Raw genomic sequence first — 20,979 nt, forward strand, 5'->3', positions numbered from 1 at the left:
GAATCTCTCTAGTGGTGGTGTTTACTGAATAGCAAACTGTTTTACTCAGACTATCTGGGTGCATCTAGACAGCGGTGCTATTTTGGGATACTTCTGGTAGCCTGAAATAGCGTTTTCCGTGTCTTGACAGCTCACTCGTCTTTTCGAAATATCTTTCAAAATAACTGGTGCACTATTCCAGTGTCCCTGTAAACCTTGTTCCATGAACATTAAGGGCCATTTCGGAATAGTGCTCTATTTTGAAATTTGGCACTGTGTAGACAGCTCCAAATTTCTAAATAAGCTATTTCAAGGTAAAAATGCAGTATAGATGCACCCTCTGGGACCAGTCCTCATCAATGAAAGCACTTTCTTTCTTCCATGTATCTTTAGGATCATATATGGAAATATTTAATTTTTGTGTCAATTTTATTAAAAATTACTAGTAAAATACCAATCCTCTTTTCTTAATTTTTTTTTTTATAGGAGCGTAGTTCAGCTCATGATGATGAACATTTGCACTGCTGCTATAAAGAAATGATGTAGCAGCCTTACTCGGTCCAACCATTAAAATTACTTTTTATTTTATGAATTTATCACAATAAATGCTCTTTTCAAATATTTTTAGATTTTAACTGGCACGTAGATGCATCATCTACTAAAATCAGTCTTGCTGAAAGTGAAGTAACTTAAGTAGTTACTCAGATGAAAGTTAGTGTTAGCACATATAAACTCTTGAAACAAGATTTGGATTGTTTAAAAATAGTTTGATGTTTAAAACAATTATTTACACACAGTTTTTTCCTCTGAAGATATAAATAATAGGTAGGAAACCAGATTTCTAGTACAGCAAATTCATTCCGCTCAATGGTTAACTGTGAGAGGTGTTTTGTTAGCAATATAGCTGTCACTATTCTCTGTCTTCTCTCTGTGGACTGAAGGTAATTCTTGTAATGAGATTGGTTTTTTTTTAATTGAATGGTAAGCAAAACATATCAAGGCCAGTGTCTGAACTCTGTAGCAATGCCTCGCAAAGGTTGCTGAGAATTTTGCATTTTCACTTTTTTCCAATAGTCTTCTTGCTCTTTCCTAATTAGGTTCTCACAGAGAGGTTGGATGTTGTTCTTCTGGAAAAAGCAGAGATCCAGCAACAGTGCATAGCACTCAAAAAAGAAAATGCTAAAAGGAAACAAGAAGCAGAGGTAGTGAAATGAGCAATAACATATTTTGCTAAAAACATTTCTAGTCCATTATATTTTTGTTTCATAGTTTAATAATTATGATTGTGTGGTTCACTTTGTAATATCTTTTTTCTCATTCTTTTGTGTTTGTTAGTGCATAATACTCATATAGTTCATGTATATTTAATTATAATCGAAATGAATACTTTTCCAAAATTATTATATCTCTTTACAAGTCTTAAAACAAATGGGTTATATGCAGACTAAATGGTCATTGTCAAGGTGTCCTGCCGTGACTCAGGAACATGAGCAAACCTCAAGTCAGACTGCTTAGAACCAGTGCATAAATCTCTCTAGCCTTGGTTTCTGTAGTTAGATTTCAACTATTAATTCTCAAGCATAAATGTCTATAGCAGGCATTACAACAGCCTAAATATGGAGTCATAGACAGCAGTCTTCCCTGTAAATGTTTCCATATGCAAAATAAATTTTATGTGCACTGCAGCATGTGCGGTTATGCACCACCAGTAGAAATACATGCTGCCGGCTCTGGGTGGCTGTGGGCACTTTGCCAATCAGATGAATTAATCTCTCCTGGGCTGCTGCCCAAGTGCATAGTTTACAAAGAACAATAACAGTCCCCTTGGGTACTCTAGTCTTCCTCATCACATAGGCAAGCCTCCTTGTGATAGATAGTCCCTTATACATGAATCACAACAGCAGTCAAGTTACTTCCAGTCCCTAAAGACCAGTCACTTCCTGCAGGTTGGTTGCATCGTAGATCTCGCACCGAAGACCTCACATGTACCCAGTCCTATAATAAATTGCATACAACTTCCTTAATAGGAAAAGGAAATAATAATTATTTATAAGGTTAAAACAGTTAAACATACATACACAAATGAGGTACAATCCTAAGTTTCATGAGATAATACAGAGCATGATTATTGGAGAAGCTTCTATGACCTATAAACCTAACTCAGGCTAAGCAGCTGGAGATCCCTTGTTTATATCTAGAAACCCTGCCTCCAGAATCCAAGCATCACTGAGTTATAGTTCCTCCTTGTTAGGGGTTTTTAATTCCCTCCTCCGCATTTCTGCTTTTAGTTTCCAAAACTCTACTTCCTGGGGAGTGGGGGAGAGCAAACAACAAAATCTTTTGTCCCCATTAATATCTCACTCCAGATTTTGTGATGTTGATGGACCTTCCTTGTTAGGCAGGACAACCCCTTTTGTTGGAGACCAGCATTTCTACAGGTTGGACCTCTATAATCTGGACTCTCCTTATCCCTCAACATCTGTGGTTCAGCATCCCCAATGGGTGCTCCTATGCGGGAGCGCTCAGGGAAAGTCTAGGTCCTGCACTACTTAATTCCTCCCCCACCCTCCCAGAGTTTTTGGAGCATAGCAAATAGCTCACTTGTGGCATTCAAGTTCAGGAAGGAGCAGGGATGGAGAGGGGATGCTCAGGGGAAGAGGCAGGCTGGCTGCTGTGGGGGCCAGGAGTGGAGCCTGCAGATGCCAGGCTTGGTGCGCTTCCACACTCGTGCGTTCTTGGCCCCAAATGTGGTGGGCCTCAGCCACCCTACTTTTTCCCCCAAGAGTCCTCCTAAGTCCCCCTCAGTCAATGCCAGCCCCTCTTCTGCCACCAGAGAGGAGCCCTACAGCCAGTGGCATCAGAGGGATCAGCATTGACCTCCTCTGGTCTGGCAAATTCCCTGGTTCAAGACCAAACATGCCCAAGGGTGCCAAACCATGGAGGTTCAACCTGTTGCTAAGGTCTTTCTTCTGTTTGGTGATTTACACAGTTACAAAGGCTTGCAGTGTAGCTCCTTAAATATTATCTTACCATATGAGATGTACATGTTACAAGTGAGATTAATGCTTACAGCAACTCACAAGCATTCAATAACATTTACACACTAAACACACTGTTGGAATTCTAATGCCAAACTGATTTCAGCTATGTATTTGTCAGTGTTCAGTGGAAGCTTAGGGATGATCAACAAGTTTAGGCTTAAAATTAGATGAATGTTTCTAATCATCAGATGAGTAAAGTTCTACAATAGCTTTCCAAGGGGAGCAGTAGAGGCCCTCCCACCCCCCAAAAGAAAAAAGGCTGCAAGATTGAGCTTTATAAATTTATGGAGGGGTTGGAGTGATGTGACTGCCTACAGTGGCATGTAGCCAATCACTGACTACTTCACTACTAGTAGAAAATGTCTCCAGTAGCCAATGATGGAGTAGTAGATGGGGAGATTTACTACAGAGAATTCTTTGAAGGTGTCTGGCTAGTAGGACCTACTAAAATGCTCAGTTCCAACTGACTACCATATTTTGGTGTTGGGAAGGAATTTTCCCTTGAATCGGATTAGCAGAGACTCTTAAGGGATTTCATCTTCTTCTGTAGCATGGGATATGGGTCACTTGAAGGTTTAAACCAGTGTAAAAGGTAAATTCTCTGAAACTTGAAATCTTTAAACCATGGTTTGAGGACTTCAGTAGCTCAGCCAGAGGTTAGGGTGTGTTACAAGTCGGTGGGTGAGGTTCTGTGGCCAATGATGTGCAGGAGGGCAAACCAGATGACCGTGATGATACTTTTTGAACTAGAAGTCTGTTAATCTGTCCACCAACATCAGTCAGCCCTTACCAAAGAAAATATCTAATAACTATTATAATCGTAAAACTTTCCTTTCCACTTCTCTTTGTATCTTCCACCATTATTACATTTTGTCTTTTAACCACACATTCTGCCCTACCTACTATGCCCTTTATCTCCCCTAATTTTCCTGTACATTATTTGTCCAATTTTAAATTCAATCCTCAAATGTCATTTCCTTGTTCCAAATAATGTAGGATTTTAAAGTATTTTTTTCTTAGGCCACAAAACTTAATGGCATCCATCTCTGGTACATTAATCAACATCAAGGACTTGTTTATTCCAAACTCTTCCCTGATTTCATTGGTCATACATTTTTCAGTTTAGAGATCACAATATCCACATTTGCAGCTATCTGAATTACTTGATACATTATTAGATTGTAAAATGTAACAAGTTTGGTAACTAATATCTAAATTCCACGTTAGCATGTTTTAAAATGGCATTTATTGTACAGATGAATTATTTTGTTACCTGTTTTCAGTTGGGGAAGGCATATACTGGGTTTTCATCTACTTTCAGTTTGTTTGTTTCTACATATTTATTGACATATGTTTGTTTTAGGGTGCTGTAATCAAGACAGAAGAACTGCAGAAGCAGTTGGAACAATCAAGCATTGACCACTTGAAAGATATTGAAGGATTTAAGAATGAAATAATAAAAGCACAGACCAAATACAATGAAGACTTAACACAACTGCAGAAAGAACTACAGGAAGAAGTGAAGAAACAAATGGGACTTGCAGAACAGCTTGAACTTCATAGTAGTCAACAAGAGGAAACTAAAAGACTCCAAGAAGAGGTCCAGCAAATGAAACATGTGTATGAGGAACAGATGTTATGCCTGAATAAACAATTGGAAGTTATCAGTCAAGATAAAAACAAAGAAATTGAAAATCTGCAAGAAATTATCAAAAATAATTCTCAACATTACTGTAGTGTAATCAATAATTTGCATGAAGAGCTTATACAACTAAAGGGTACACAGCAGGAAGGGGTGTCAGAATTAATGCATCAACTGGAAAACTCTTCAAAAGAATCTGAAGAGGAGAGAAATCAGATAAATCAGCAACAGCCAGACATAACAGAGCAGCACTTGATAAAAGAAAATATGAAGGGTGAACTATATGCTAGTAATGAGAAATATGAACATGAACTGGAACAGCTAAGAGAATCTGTAAATGAAAATAAAGAAAACCAGACAGATGGTACATATGTACAAGGTGAAACTTACATAGACCAAAAAATGGAAGAAAAGGTCAAACACTTGGAACATATTTTAAAAGAACTGGAATCTCAACATAGTATATTAAAAGATGAATTAACCTATATGAATAATGTTAAATTAAAACTGGAAGAGGAAATCCAGCATGCAAAGGATGAGTATTTTCATGAGCGGGAAGACTTGGAATTTAAAATTAATGAACTGCAACTTGCTAAAGAAGATCATGGTTGTATAATTGAAAAACTAAAATCAGAACTCCAAGCAGCTAGGCACCAATATGAAATCACCATAAAAAAGCATAACCTAGAAGTTCAAAATCTGAGAGAACAACAAGAGAGACAGATTTCTGAACAACATCAGACTTTATTGTCAAGTTCAGAAAAAGAAAATATGGCGTTGGTTTATGAAATGGAGGATCTGAAGGAACAGTGTCAAAGGCTGATACAGGAGAAGGAAGAAGCAGTGTTCAATTATGAGAGTGTGAGGGAAACGCTGGAAACTCTACAAACTGAATTGGGGGAATCCGCTGGGAAGATAAGTCAGGAGTTTGAATCGATGAAGCAACAGCAAGCTTCTGATGTCAGTGAGCTGCAGCAGAAACTCAGAGCTGCTTTCAATGAAAAGGATGTTCTTCTTGAAACGATGAATCGTCTTCAGGAAGAAGCAGAAAAATTATCATCTAAGCAAGCTGAGATAGAAGAACTTAAGCATGAAATAGTCACCTTTCAGGAGAAGAATGAAGCAATGGAGATCTCTCTCTATCAAAAAGAGGCCATGGTAAAAGAACTGGAAGAAAAAGTGACTAGTTTTGCATCTCAAAAAGACGGTCTCCTAAATGAATTGAAATGCTCTGCTGAAGAGGTAGAAAATCTCCAAGAAATGTGTAAAAAAGAACAAGAAAAGGTTCTGGAACTTCTGCAACAAGCAGAATTTGTTAACCAGAGCAACAGTGAACTGAAAAAAAATGTAGAGGATTTAACAGAGACACTAAAAGAAACTTTAAAAGAGAAGGATGAGAATAACGAAAAGTTAGTGCAATTAGAGGAACAAATGAAAGCTCTCTTGCTTGATAGAAATAATCTGTTATCTCAAGCAAATACTCTTCATAAAGAAAATGAGAAAATCAGTAAAGAAAAAGACAAAATAAGTAGTGATCTGGAAAAGGTTATCTCTGAAAAGGAAGACTGTCTAATGTTTAAAGAGCAAGCTCAAAGTTTAAAAAATAAATTACAAAGTGCTGTTGAGGAAAAAGACCAGTTGGCTATGTTTCTTGAAAACAAACAAGCACATGCATTACTTGTCAAAACCCAGCTGTACCATTTGCTTGAGCAAATAGGGTCCAGACTTTCAGATGATGAGAAGGAACATGATGCTATTAATTTACTGCAGGTTGCAAATGAATCCTTGGCAAAAATGAAAGAAGAAAAACAGAGCCTTACTTTGCAGAATGATGAACACATTCTTAATTTACAACAGAAGGTCGAGAGACTTCAGGAAGAAAATTTAGTTCAATGTGCAGAGCTCAGATCTTTGTTGGACAACCTTGAAAAAGAAAAGAGTCTCTTAACAGAAAAAATAGAAGTAGCTTTGTCAGAAAAAAAAACATTGACATTAGAGATCCAAGAGATGAAGAGTGCCAATGAAAAAGTAAGGAATGAAACCCAAACGCATGAGCAACAGAGTGGATCTTCTACAGAAGAGCAAGAAAACCTAAAACTAAGTCTAGAACAGAGAGAGACTGAACTTAGAACTGTGAAAGCTGAATTGACTTCTCTAAAGGTTGATTTTTGTTATTTCAGTATACAGACTAAATTTCCAAGATTTAATGAAAGTTTAAAAAGGATTTTCACATTATTTCACGATTCATTTCAGAAAAGTTATTTCTCCATTCCTTCGCCCCTCCCCCCATTAATTGATTTGTTTTGTTTCTCTAATAAGTATTTCTAATTGAGAGTTTGTCTTCACCAAAAAGACAACACTAAGGGTGTGTCTAGACTACAGGGTTTTGTCGACAAAAGTGGACTTTTGTCGACAAAACTATACCTGCGTCTACACTGCCGCTGAGTTCTGTCGACATAACGTCGACAGAACTCAGCAGTTTTGTCGACGACTGTAAACCTCATTCTACGAGGAATAATGCCTTCTGTCGACAAAAGGCGTTATTGCATCTACACTGTCCTTTGTGTCTACACTGTCATGTCGACAAAGCAGCTTGTTTTGTCAACAGAACTGGATGTAGTCTAGACACTCTTTGTCAACAGAAGCTTAGTCGACAGTATCTGTCAACAAAACTTCTGTCGACAAAAGCCTGTAGTCTAGACATGCCCTAAAAGTTAACTTGATAATTAAAAGTTTAGTTATGTAAAATGTCTTCTCCCTTTCCTACCAGTACCCCATGAATTACTCTTCATTTAATGTATAGATGACCTAATTTCTTCCATCTCTTAACATTTATATATCTACAAGTTAAATAAGCAAAACTTAGTTGGTGTTAGATCAGTTATCTGCCCTGTTCTGCTTATGCTAAGTTTGCTCGATCTTCCTCACATGAGAGCATTGTTAGTGCCTGATAATGTTTGAGAAATAGTAGTTGGCCAGAACTTCATGGTCTGTCCTTTCTTGTTCTTAATAGGGCAGGATGGAAAGCAATTGCTATGAGGGTGAATTCCCTGCCCTTACTTTTAAGCATCTTTGTAAATTAACAAGATATATAAAATTGTGCATAAATCATGTTTCTCGTTCATATAGAAATAGCCCAGATTCTGGCCTTAAGTTTAATATATATTAATCAGTTTCTGATTGTGACATGTAAGGAAATAGCAGATACAAAAAGGTTTGTAATATTCCTTTATCTTTGTTTTATATCACAGAATTTCATGGAGAAGTCTTCAGTTCAAAATGACCAACAATCTTCAGTAGCAGAACTACAAGAAAAAATTGGTGCTTTTCTTATTTTATTTTATTTATTTATTTTTTACATTTAATTCGTTGTGACTTTTAATTCATTATTTCATTTTTAACCCTACACAATGGGAAATACAGTACAAATAAGCAAATGACTTCCTGGTGTCCTGTAAGGGTTCAAAATATGCCAATAGTCTGTTACCCTAACAGATAAATAGTTTTTATTTTAAGGTAGACATCAGTGCACAGCTGGAGCTGTACAATTGATACCAATTAATGACGACTGCCATGTGGAGGGGAAGATCGAATAATCTTTAATATTTTCAATTGGTAACTGTTGAGCAATATACCTTTATAGCAATATAACTGTTGGCCACTGAGCAATATAGCTTTCTTTGAGAGAGAACAGTAAGCCTTCTGAACTAAGAAAATTAGCACTAGATGTAGGCAAAACCATTGAATTTTACCAAGATGATTGGTAATATAGTAAGACAATAGATTCCTCATGGAATATTTTAATCTGATGTGTTTTCTCAGAAATGGTTTTTGTCTGTCAGCTGTTCTTGATAGTTCAGTGTCTTTTTCATTTAAAAAACAAGATGACAGTACAGATTAGTGGCCAGCATCATAATACTAATAAACCTAGTCACTTTTGCATTTAAAAAAAAGCATTAAAAATAGTATGGTTGCTGGTTTTGTGAAATAGAAAATATTTTTCTGCACCATAACCCTGGGTTTGATTGCTCTCCCAATTTTGGTCCCTACACAACCAATGCAGTTCAATAAGTACTTACTTGTTACAGAGAGGATCTCATGCACTTCTCCTTGTATAGGAAAATGATAGCAAGGTGTTTTGGGGGTTTATTTTTGTGTGTTTTTATTTGTTTTTATTTAAAGGGACAATAGTTTATGGATGGGACAACTCCCCAGAGCTCCTCGGGAAAGAGAGGAAATAAAACCTCCCACCTCTCTGACAAGAACCTCCCACCACCACTTGCATTCTTACAACATATAACTGACCAATGCTTTTTTTGAGTTTCAAAATCCTAAAGAAAACCAAAAACAAACCAAAGTTTGCTAATGGTACTCTCTGGAACAATGGAAAGTGTTCACTATTATAGTTTTGTGTGTTGCTGGGAATCTTAGCTCTCAAACCAGGTCTTCAAAAGCTTAAATGTTTTAAATGTCTTCCTGTTTTGTTTTGTTTTTTTTCAGTAGCAATGGGTGCATATACGTTTTTATTTTGCTAATGTTTTCAAATTCATGTCAATATTAGTTTGTATTTGACTTCATTCCATGGTGTAAATGAATTAGTTTCTGTTTTTTGTGTTAGTATGTCTGGAAAAGGAATCTGCAGAGAGAGAAGAGAAGTTAAATAAAGTTAAAGTCATTGCTGTGAAAGCAAGGAAAGAATTAGATTCCAGTAGAAAAGAGGTAACTTATTTAGACCTCATATTGAAGAGCTTTCTGGCACTGAACGGTTCTGTTGTAATCAAACTGTTACATATTGCTTTTGTAATAAGGTGCAGTCTTTGCGAGAAGAATTAGAGTTGGTACGGTCAGAGAGAGATCATCTGTCGTCTTCTGTGAGGGACATCATCCATGGAGCAGAAAGCTATAAGGTAAGAGGTACTATATTTTCAAAAATGCTTCATTTATCAGAAACTATTATTTAGACATGGCATTTTCCAGCCTGATGCTAGTTTGATGTGTCCATGACTTGCTACTTGCATAAGTCACCCTACCTAATTTCCCTCTGTAGCTACAGTGCTCTTTGCTTCCTATCCTAAACTATTGTACATTGTTGCTGTTCATTGTTCAACAATTGCCATATCTAACCTGGATGAAGTAATCCTTGAATTTATACATAGCATCTACTAGCAAATATTATAGTTGTTTTATTAAATTTGTTATTCACATGAACTGTGTATGTTGGGGCACTAGAACAATTAAAATGATAGTTGTGCTCATAATTTCAATTGCAAGAGTTTTGTGTAATAATACCTGTCTTTATGGGCTCAGCTTTAGAATCATTCATCCTTTCATGTGGAAATAGTCCATGCTGGCCAAAACTGACTTTAAAAAATTGCGTAACTTATTTGTGTTATAAGCAATTCACCTTTGCACGTATATTTGGTTTAAAAATAGATTAATAAATCTAACCATACTTTTAAAATATTGGCCTAAGCCTCAGTGCAGTTGTGAGGTTGTAAGATTACATACTCAGAAATAGATTTTTGTTAATATGCTCATTGCTTTAGTGCCACTGACTCATTCTATTTGGTTGGCATGACCAGAGTGGTCAAGCAGGGAAACAAGTGATACTGAGGAATACTGTCCTTAAAATACAAACAGTGTTCTCAAAATTACCTGTAGCGTCTGAGGTAAGAGAGAACTATATATACCACATTTTAGATTTTCAGTGAACTTCTGCCATTCCTCAGTTCTTTTAATTTTAAATAAATTATTTTTCTGGTGGAAAAATATAAATCAATAGAAAAGGCTGCTGCCTTGTGAAGCCAGAGTTGTGTAAAAACTGTTTCCCACAAATCAGTACCAATATCAAAGTTGGGGATTTCCTCCTCCTCCCCCCATTACTTTAATTCAAGTGTGAATTTCAAAGTTTAATTTGAATGTTGGTATTAAGTTTAGACAAAGAACAATATAAGAATCTAAATGAAAAATAACACTTGTTAATGCAGATAAATTGTCAATTTAAGAAGTATAAAAAGATAAGGTTCCAAAAGCAAAATAATTCAGCCCCCATTGCCAAAAAGTCCTTTACTAATATGCCTTCTTTTTTTTTAAGGGCTGGAAATAATGTAATCTTAAAAATCAAAATGTATTTTGTAACATATGAAGCATATTCTATATGTAAATCAGGCCCCCTCACTTCATCAAAGTACAGAAAATCTGTGAAATGAATGATTTAAACCTAGAGAGGAAAACTTGAAAGAGTTTTCACTTGAACCTAGAATGGAATTACAACTTTAATTCACCTGTGGTACTTCTGATGTCATAATAAGAAACATCAAGTACTGAACAATAATAAGAATGTCCAAACACCCATGTTATAAGCACATCACAGCTTCCATGTATTTAACAAAAATTAAAGTGCTTTATGTATGTTTCAAGAATCTTTTGCTGGAATATGACAAGCAAGCTGAACAGCTGGATTTGGAAAAAGACCGATCAAGTAATCTTGAACACCAGATGGATGACCTTACAAGACAACTACAGACTTCAATGCAGCAGGTAGCTTATGCTGTGACTGAGCAAATATTTTGTATGACAGATATGAAGTAACTGATTTTAAGTCCCAATTCAATGTGATAGACCCACATTTACCTAAATTATCCCTGTAAATATTTTTGTGATTCCATCTGAATTTTTGAATATGTGCCAAGCAAATAAACTAATATTTGTATTAGTAAGTAGATATCCTAATGTTTAGAGTGTTTGTTTGGATTTGGAAAAAAAATAAATGAGACTAGCGACATTATAGAAATATATAGATTTCTCTCAGAACTGCAAGCATCTAGGGGCCTGTTTGGCATTACTGGTCAGGGCCCAAATCTGAAGAAATTTGAGCCCTTTTGTCAACAACTGTAGTAATGTGAGTTTGAGCAGGCTCTCAGAGAAGAGCAAATGCACAATGCTGTCAGCAGTCATACAGATTTAAGTCCTTTTATCTAATGGGTAGTGGAGTCCGGTAGCGCCGCTCCTCCGCGCTGTGGGACCAACCCGGCAGCCTCCCAGCTGCTCTGCCCTAGGCGTCCTGATTCAGCCGCTGATGAAACTGACCAGCGGCTGACTCCAGGAAGCCCGGGGCAGAGCAGCTCTGCCTCGGGCTTCCTGGAGTCAGCCGCTGGTCAGTATCAGCAGCAGCTGACTTGGGGATACCTGGGGCAGAGAAGCTGGGGTGCTGCTGTGTTGGTCCAGTAGCGCCGAGGAGCGGCGCTGTGGGACCAACCCAGCAGCACCCCAGATGCTCTGCCCCAGGCGTCCCCAAGAGCAGCTGGGGTGCTGCCGGGTTGGTCTTGCCGCTCCAAGGGTCGGCGCTACTGGACCAACCAGGTAGCACTCCAGCTGCTCTGCTGCAGGCATCCCCGATTCAGCCGCTGCTGAAACTGACCAGCAGCAGCTGAATCAGGGATGCCTGGGGCAGAGCCGGACTATCGGAAGGGGGGGCTATGAGGGGTCTGGGGTGGCATCCCCCGCACCCCACCCCAGACCCCTCATAGCCTGCCCTTCTGATAGTCCGGCATATCTGATAATCCTAAAGGTGCCGGATTATTGGAAGTTTACTATACTGAGGAGAGAGGCAAAACGTGTCCCGTCAACACCCAAAATATCTGAAAACTGAGTGGGTCATTTGATGGCCTAAATCCAATCGTTGATTGGTTGAAATACTCTTATGAGAATTTAAAATCTTCTTTTTTGCCCCCAATCTCACTCTTGAATACATTATACTGCTTATCTATCAGGTGAATTTTTTCAAATTGATATGAAATGTTTCATGAACTAAATGTGACTAATAATTTAGCTATTTGATAATTTTGTATTTCGTGCCTTCATCCTTAATTCTAGATTTATACAACAAGGGAGGGACAGTGAGACCATTGGTGAAAATGTTGGTGGTTCAAAATAGGGATATTAAAAAGCGTTTAAATAGTTAACTGGTTCAGCGTCTAAAATTTTAGCGTGTAACTGGTTAAATGCTTGTTCTGCCTCAGCCACCCCAACATGGCTGGGATAGGGGTATGGAATGGAGCCATCTGCCTGCCTCATGTGGCCAGTGGTGCCCTGGGCCGCCGAAGCTGGGACTGGGACACCACGGGTGCACCCCCAGGGGGCTGAGATGACAATGCCTGCCCCCTGCCACTGTCAGCAGGAGCTGCTTCTGGGGCACTCGAGTCCATTGCAGGCAGGGGCTGCACTAGAACAGCCCTGTTTGTGGTAGGCCCCTGTACGGCTGGAGCAACTCTCTGTTCATGGCAGGGAGGGAGCTGCTCCAGCCCCACCAGTTGACCTTAACTGGTAAGCATTACCTGTTTAGGGTGATATTACTGGTTAAACCTTCACATCCTTAGTTCAAAACAAGCCCTGTCAATGTCTAGACTTGAATTGCAGATCAGGACAGACTGTGTACCTGTGCCTTAGCTTTATGCCACTTAAAACAGACACATTGGCAACATTTTGGGGAAATGAAATAACAACTTTGGTGTTGGGGTTCATGCCATTAACATCTGCTCAGGACCAAGGCAGCTGTATTTGAGCCAAGGGAAGCAGCTGTGCATACCACTCTGGCTGGCATGCTGTTCCTAAAGATTTCAGAGGGGTAGCTGAGTTCCTATTTCTGTTCCTAAAGAGCTAGTAAATAGTTTTCCAAGCTTACCCACTGGTCTCCCCCTGGCTTCTAAGAAAACTACAACAGGGATGTACAGTAAAACTCCAATTGTCTGGCATCCAGTGGTCTGGCACTCCTGATAGTCCAGCACCAACTGGAACCCGGAAGTGCTCTGGCCAGCCAGACAATTGGCACTGCTCTGCCCCCAGCTTCCCCAAGTCCGCTGCTGCTGAAACTTACCAGTGGCTGACTTGGAGAAGCCGGGAGCAGAGCAGCTGGGGTGCTGCCAGGTTGGTCCCGTAGCACCACCCCTCACCTGAGCAGCGCTGCGGGACCAACCCGGAAGCACCCCAGCTTCTCTGCCCCTGGCTTCCCCAAGTCAGCTGCTGCTGAAACTGACCAGCGTCTGACTTGGGGAAGCTGGGGGCAGAGAAGCTGGGGTGCTGCCAGGTTGGTCCCACAGTGCCACCCTCTCCCAGGCTGTGCAGTTCCCTGCCAAATCCCCACCACCCCACCCCTCATAGCCCCCCTTCCGGTACTCCGGCATATCTGATAATCCGGCATCCCCTGGGTCCTAAAGGTGCTGGATTATCAGAAGTTTACTGTATTATAGTTTCAAAATTATGTTGTAGGAATCCACATTTTTAAATCAGACTATTTCTGATTCTGGCTTTAAACATTCATATGGATATTGGTCTGTCCGGTCATGTTTATGCATCTACAGAAATAATTTACAAAGGATCAGGGCCCAAATCTGAAGAAAGTTGAAATTTAAGCCTATTTGTCAGCAACTGTGGTATGTGAGCTCTTAGAAAAGAGCAGCTGCAAAATGCTTACAACAATTAAAAAAACACACAGTTGACATCTCCTCCTGCAAGAGTTTGAAGAATATTAACACCCACTTTCATCTTGTTACTAACATTCTAGCAAGACCAACTGTCCTCTGCCAATGAAGACCTTGTGGCTCGTATTGAAACTCTCCAGTCTAATACTAAACTGCTAGAAGCCCAGATATTAGAAATGCAAAAAGCCAAATCAAAAGTCGACAAAGAACTGGAAGCTGAAACACTTCTAAAAGAGCAAAAGATAAAGGTAAAAGCAATGTTGTGGGACCATAAAAAATGAAGCATATGCTGTTCTCTGAATGAATTGAAGGAATGGCTTCTTAAAAAATGGTGGGATCTTTAATATTTTAACTAGCTTGGTTTTGCTCCCTTTATTGATTAGATGCAGCATCGCATTCTGTTGCCTAGCTGAGCCTTTTAATCTTGAGAGGTTTGTCACCATCAGTAGTAATAGTAGGATGCAGCCTTATATGGATGTTACATTCATTTTATAATTCATCTGGGCTTTAATTTGGAAGATAGACTTTTTTCAAAAACGGTGTTAACCTTTCTAACCTGAATTTTGTGACATGTATCATGAACAAACATTCTTGAACTCAAGTTATGTAACTGAAAAGCATTTAAACTAATTTTCAGGATCACAGCAGTGCTGTAAGAGAGCTTGAAGAGCTTCAGCTGCAACATCAGAAAGAAAAGAAACAACTTCAGAAAACAATGCAAGAGCTAGAGCTGGCCAGGCGGGTAGGGTAACTGTTTCTATATACAGTATGCTCAGAGGACCCAAGTGTGATTGCAACCCCCCTGTGATTTCTGCTGTACACATGATAGAACACCCCCACTCCAAGAGCTGAAATTCCAAGTAAGAGATAAGGAAACTTATCCCATTTTATAGATGGGGAACTGAGGCATAGAGAAACTGCTGCTAGCCCAGGGCACATAAAAAAAGGCTGAATGGAAGTAGAAATTGAATCCAGATCTTCTGAGTTCCATTCCTGTGCCTTAATCACAAGGCTACACTTGTTTTTCCAGAACCAGATTCCTTTAGAGTGCTTATCCGGACATGCTAGACAGGTCTATAATATTTTAAATTGTTTCCTTATTTTGATTCAAACAAATTAAATTTAGAATACAGATGGGTAAGTTTTCTTCTGTTGCGTATATGGCCATAGACGAGTGGTTCTCAAACTTTTTGATCTGTGGCTCAGCCTTCTTAGCACACATCTTTTCAGGAACCACCAACCAACCACCCATGATGACAAAATGAGTGCAGCAGCAAGAGGGGAGTGGGTCTGGCTGGAAGGTAGAGTGCAGGAGCAGGGGTGGGGGTCTGGTCAGGAGGTTGGGCGCAGGAGTGGGCTGAGGTGGAAATCTGGCTGGGATGTAGGGCACAGAAGTAGGGTAAGGAAGGGAGTCTGGGTGGGAGGTATGGTATAGGAGTGGACTGAGGGTGGGGGTTTAGGTGGGAGAGAGGGTACATAAGTGGGATGGAGGTTCAGGGGGCACACAAAGGGGAATGGAGGCACTTACTTGGCTCTGTGCCTCATGCCACTCCCAGGGACAACCCTCCGTTGTCCCCATTGGCCATGATTCTGGCCAATGGGAGCAGCAGGGAAAACCTCCAGGCCAATGGTTTCCTGCACTGCGGTTCCCCCAGGCAAGGGGGAGGGGAAGCGACACAGCATGGAGCTGCTTCTCCTTCCACCGCAAGCAAGATCCAGCCCACAAGGCTCACCTTGTCCCCCTCCCGTCCTGCAGTGGGAAGCCAGCATGGACACTCCCACCTCACAGCGGTTGGAGGTTGGAGCGCCAGCATGGGTTCCCCACTGAAGGGGACCAAACCCACGGCCTACCTGCAAGATTGTCATGGACCACACAAGGGATGCTAAACTTGGATGAATCAGCTAATGGAGTACTCAATGGAATTTCCATCGACTACTTGATTAGTTGATAAGGGGGGCACTCGCTAATCCACTGCCTCTCTCCCTCAGAAATGTGCAGGAGCCGCTCACGGCTCTTGTATATTTCAAAGGGAGAACACTGCGCCAGCAGGGGCTCTTGTACATTTCAAGGGGAGAGGGAGGAGCAGCAGTCAGACCAGCATGAGCAGGACTGTTTCATTCCCTGCTCACGCTGTTTCCCCGCTGTACCCTGCCTCTCCTGCCCCTGCAGAGACTGGCTCATGCTCCCTGCCCACCCCTTACTCCCTCTCTCTGATAGAGGCAGCAAGTGGAGGAATTGACTAGTCTAGTTCCTACTCAGCTACCCAATAAGCATTTGCTTATTGGATAGTCAGTTAGTCGCTTACATCCCTATACTACACTTTGAGGACCACTGCTCTAGACCAACAAATTGGAGTTGAGGAACAGTTTTGCCATAAAGAATAATCAAAACAAAAATCCTTCAAATCAGCCCAAGCAATTTTAAACTGGGACTACGAAATATGTAATCTACAGGATGCACAGAAGAGCACACTAATGGATATGGAAATGGCGGATTATGAGCGTTTAGTGAAAGAACTTAATCAGAAGATTACAGATAAAAATTGCAAAATGGAAGATCTTGAACAAGAGATCAAGATTCAAAAACAAAAACAAGAAACACTACAAGAAGAAATAAGTGAGTAAGACATTAACTTTTTAAATTTCTCATCTATAATAGGGCTTCTTATATCCAACATGGTGGGGAGACAGACATTGGCTGTGTCTAGACTGGCCAGTTTTTCCGGAAAATCAGCCGCTTTTCTGGAAAAACTTGCCAGCTGTCTACACTAGCCGCTTGAATTTCCGCAAAAGCACTGACTTCCTACTGTAAGAAATCAGTGCTTTTTGCAGCAATACTATGCTGCTTCCGTTCGGGCAAAAGTCCCTTTTGCGCAAAAGGACCAGTGTAGACAGCTGAGATTTTTTTGCTCAAAAGCACGTCTAGATTGGCCACGGACGCTTTTCCGCAAAAAGTGCTTTTGCGGAAAAGCGTCTGTGCCAATCTAGACGCACTTTTCCGAAAATGCTTTTAATGGAAAACTTTTCCGTTAAAAGCATTTCCGGAAAATCATGCCAGTCTAGACGTAGCCATTAAGTGCGTGTATACCTTAACATTCTTGTCTTAGCAGACAAGAAGAGCTGCCAAGAAAATAGTTTCTTATATGTTAAATGAATTACTGTAGTTCATTTGTTTACTATGCACTAAAGTAATAGTCAGATATTTTACTGGACAAACTACATTTCTCACGTCAGTGTTAATCCCAGAGCTGGAGAGCTGATGATGCTTCTGAATCTTTTTACGAGCTAAGTGACTGAAAACCCCTGGTGGGGTTATCACCATCTACTTAAAACATTTACGAAAACACTGGTGTATTTAAACATTGTATTTGCTTAAAGATGTTTGTATTTAAAAAAAAAAAAAAAAAAAAAAAAAAAGCATGATATCTGGAAACTAGAAGTTGAACCTCTTGATGATCTGCTTGTTCCCAACATTAATTTTTAGGAAATTCTGACTTAGAATATTTTTATGAATAACACTTTCAGTTACAAAACAATGAGGAGTCCTGTGGCATCTTAAAGACTAACAGATTTATTTGGGCATAAGTTTCCATGTGTCAAAACCACTTGCATCTGACAAAGTGGTTTTGATGCATAAATAGGGATGTAAAAGGATAACCAGTTATCCAGTAACCACGTGCCTTACCAGCATGCTTCCTGGTATAACTGGTTAACCTGAAGGGTCAGCTTCAGCCTGGCTCAGCCAAATGTGCCAGGCCCACTGTACCTTGTCACAGGTGGAGGGACGCTCCAGACCAGATGGAGTAGCCCACTAAATCAAGTTCTGGGCAGGAGGCCCAGCCCACCTGGAGCAGCCCTACATCCTGCTATGGGTGAGAAGCTGCTCCAACCTGGCTAGGCCCACCATGCTGTGGGCAGGGGACCACTCCAGCAGGGCTGGAGCAGTGCCCACCCTCATCATGGGATCACAGTTAACCTGTTAAACATTACATTTAACCAGTTAACTTTTTTTACTGAGATTTTACATCCATACCTGTAAAAGCTTATGCCCAAATAAATCTGTAAGTCTTTAAGGTGCCACAGGACCCCTCATTTTTATAGATACAGACTAACACTTTGAGAACTTTTATAAAACCATGCTATACAATAATTTTTCCTTTTCTCATAAAAAATTATTTCTGCATTAGCTTCTCTTCAATCTTCTGTGCTACAGTATGAGGAAAGAAACTCCCAGATAAAACAACTGCTAGTGAAAACCAAAAAAGAACTGGCAGATTCAAGGCAAGCTGTAAGTGCTTAATTTATTGCATAAACTTTTTTTGACCAAATGCTTGTAATTTAGTTGCAGATCTAAAATTTAAATATATTAAGTATTGTAAATTAACCAAGGTGTCTTATCCTACAGGCAAATGACCATCTAATACTCCAGGCATCATTAAAAGGAGAGTTAGAGGCAAATCAGCAGCAAGTGGAAGTCTATAAGGCAAGAAACTTCACACTTTGTTGTTAGCACAACCTTTCTTCTACCAGAAAGAATGCTACGGGGTAGTATAGGCTATTGCACTAAGGGGGTAGCTAAATCACTACTCCAAGGGAAAACAGTTGGAGCCTTCAGAAGGCCAGTAACGTATTTGAAACTGTATTTGTGTTGGTGTTTTTATTGGATACTGTACTCTGGAAGACTGTTGATTTGGCCACAGGGCTAAACCTCTTCCAGTCTCTCATCACGTGGAGAAAAATTGCTACCTGGAGAGGAAACAATCATACCAGTGTCTCCTCTAGAAAGAGAAAAGTCTTACAGTGATTTTTATGAGGTACATCATAGTAGTTCACCTCCCTTAGAGTGTGGACACAGTCAGGACTAAGGATGTAAAATTCCATTTAAGCAGTTGAACTTAAATGGGGGCAGGTGAGGGACTGCTCCAAGAGTGTCTCCCCACCTGCAGTGCAGCGCAGGGGCCGATGTAAATGTATAGTCGACTATCGGACAAGCAAATGCTTATTAGATAGTTGCTTCCCTCCCCCTTGCTGCCAAGGCAGGGAGTAGAGGAGGGTACTTAAGTGGCAGCGCTGAACAGAGCCCAGGGTCAGATGTTCTGTGCGGTGCTGCCGCTTTGAATGCTGCGAGGAGCCTGGTGTCAGGCTCCTCGCGGCATTTCAAAGCGCCATTGCCATGTGGAGTCCAGGATCAGCTGGGGACTCCCTTGTCTGGGCTGGAGTATGCCATCCCCTCCCGACAGACAAGGCAGCACAGCAGGCTGCTCTGGCCCAGCCAGGCCACTGATTACCTGGTTAATAATTGACATCCCTAGTCAGGTGTGGGTTCAGTAGTGTAGCTTCTCTCTGATAATCATAGGCCCATCCAACTCTTCTTTGCTTCCTGACTTGTGTGTAACCAAGGGTGTAGCAATAATTTCCTAGGTTTTTTTTTTTTAAATAAACAAAAACTACATTTTGTGACACTTAAGGTTGTTCCAGGACACTTTCTATCTGTTCAGAACCTTAAAAATGTGTAAGAAAGAAGTTTTTTCTACAATCCTTACCACTTTCATATTGCTTACAACATAATCAGTGACATGCTCATAAGATTTTCAGTTCAGCTCCAACAGATGTTGAAAAGCAATATGTACCCCAAATTTATCACTCTGTTCCTACCTGTGCTCCAGCATTTTAAATTTACAAAGCTCTTCACAGACCCTAGTTAATTCTTAAAATGGCTATTTGAGGCAGAAATGTATAAATATTATTATCCCCACTTCACAAGGGATGAGGGAAGACTGAGGCAGGAAGATGAAGTAACTTGACCAAGGCTGTGCAGCAAATCTGTACTAGAGGCAGGGTTCAAACTCAGGATCACCTGTCTTCTAGCCCTTTGATGAAGCCTGATGAGCTCTTAAATCTACAGATCAGTTCATCCGTCACACTAAGTCGGACGGGCTGATTTGTTACCATCACCTGAGGACCTGAGGCACATCTGACTCTCACAGTCCATTCATTTGAGAATTAAATCTGCATTCACATTGCTGAAATCATGGTATGGGTTTGTGTGATCGCATGAGTGGTAAAATTAGGGTAATTAGTACAATGTCTATATAAATTTTTTCCATAAAGATAAAAACTGAATCTGACTATGTTTCTGCATATTTTCTCTGATGTTTCTGGTGTAAAGCACTGTAAAGTTTAAGTACTGCTGCTTATGTTTCAGAATTGATGCATATCAGTTCAGATATTCAGTTGGTTTGCTGCTGTCTCCTTTTTATATTTCATCTTTCAAAAGAGAATTATTAAATCTGAGTCCTATGACAAGGAAATACTTTTAATCTACATTTTAGTCCTAACTAATTAAACTTTTTTGGGTTTTTTTGAAAGTATTTTAAATAAACACATTGCCATTCAATTTTAAGTAAAATTCAAATGATATGTGTTGCATGTGATACTGCTCAGATAGCTTCCAACATCACGTTAATATTTTTTAAATTTTAAAAATAGAATTGTACCTAGTCATTTCTACGTTTTCCATCACCGGACTATCTGGAGCTTTGTTTCATACTCTGTTCACCTAATGAAGAGTCAATTCTTTAGACTAAATTCTAGTTTTGTTGAAGTACGTTCTCATTTTCAGATTCAGCTAGCTGAACTAACATCAGAAAAACACAAGATTCAAGAACACCTGCGGACCTCTTTAGAGCAACACCAGCGCACTTTGAGTGCTTACCAACACAAGATTTCAACCTTACAAGAAGAATGCAATACAGCAAAGGTACTATTTTATAAAATAAGTAATAGCTCTTTAGACCATTAGAAGAGGTAGATACTTAATTTGCAGTTTTGCTTCACT

At 39.9% G+C, this 20,979-nt stretch overlaps 1 protein-coding gene across 5 annotated transcripts in view; it reads left to right on the top strand.

The window, feature by feature from the left end:
* The window catches only part of GCC2 (GRIP and coiled-coil domain containing 2), a 55,639-nt gene that overhangs the window by 11,283 nt on the left and 23,377 nt on the right, over positions 1-20,979 (top strand). For all 5 annotated transcript variants that reach the window (XM_075917908.1, XM_006114555.4, XM_006114553.4 and 2 more), the window contains exons 5-16: positions 1,077-1,181; positions 4,384-6,822; positions 7,914-7,983; positions 9,281-9,381; positions 9,471-9,569; positions 11,083-11,202; positions 14,225-14,389; positions 14,779-14,883; positions 16,596-16,758; positions 18,329-18,429; positions 18,547-18,624; positions 20,764-20,901. In XM_075917908.1, coding sequence (XP_075774023.1) covers positions 1,077-1,181; positions 4,384-6,822; positions 7,914-7,983; positions 9,281-9,381; positions 9,471-9,569; positions 11,083-11,202; positions 14,225-14,389; positions 14,779-14,883; positions 16,596-16,758; positions 18,329-18,429; positions 18,547-18,624; positions 20,764-20,901 — 3,684 coding nt within the window. The remainder of the gene's footprint in view (positions 1-1,076; positions 1,182-4,383; positions 6,823-7,913; positions 7,984-9,280; positions 9,382-9,470; positions 9,570-11,082; positions 11,203-14,224; positions 14,390-14,778; positions 14,884-16,595; positions 16,759-18,328; positions 18,430-18,546; positions 18,625-20,763; positions 20,902-20,979) is intronic.

Source organism: Pelodiscus sinensis, chromosome 1, assembly GCF_049634645.1.
Source record: "Pelodiscus sinensis isolate JC-2024 chromosome 1, ASM4963464v1, whole genome shotgun sequence".
Lineage (NCBI taxonomy): Eukaryota > Metazoa > Chordata > Testudines > Trionychidae > Pelodiscus > Pelodiscus sinensis.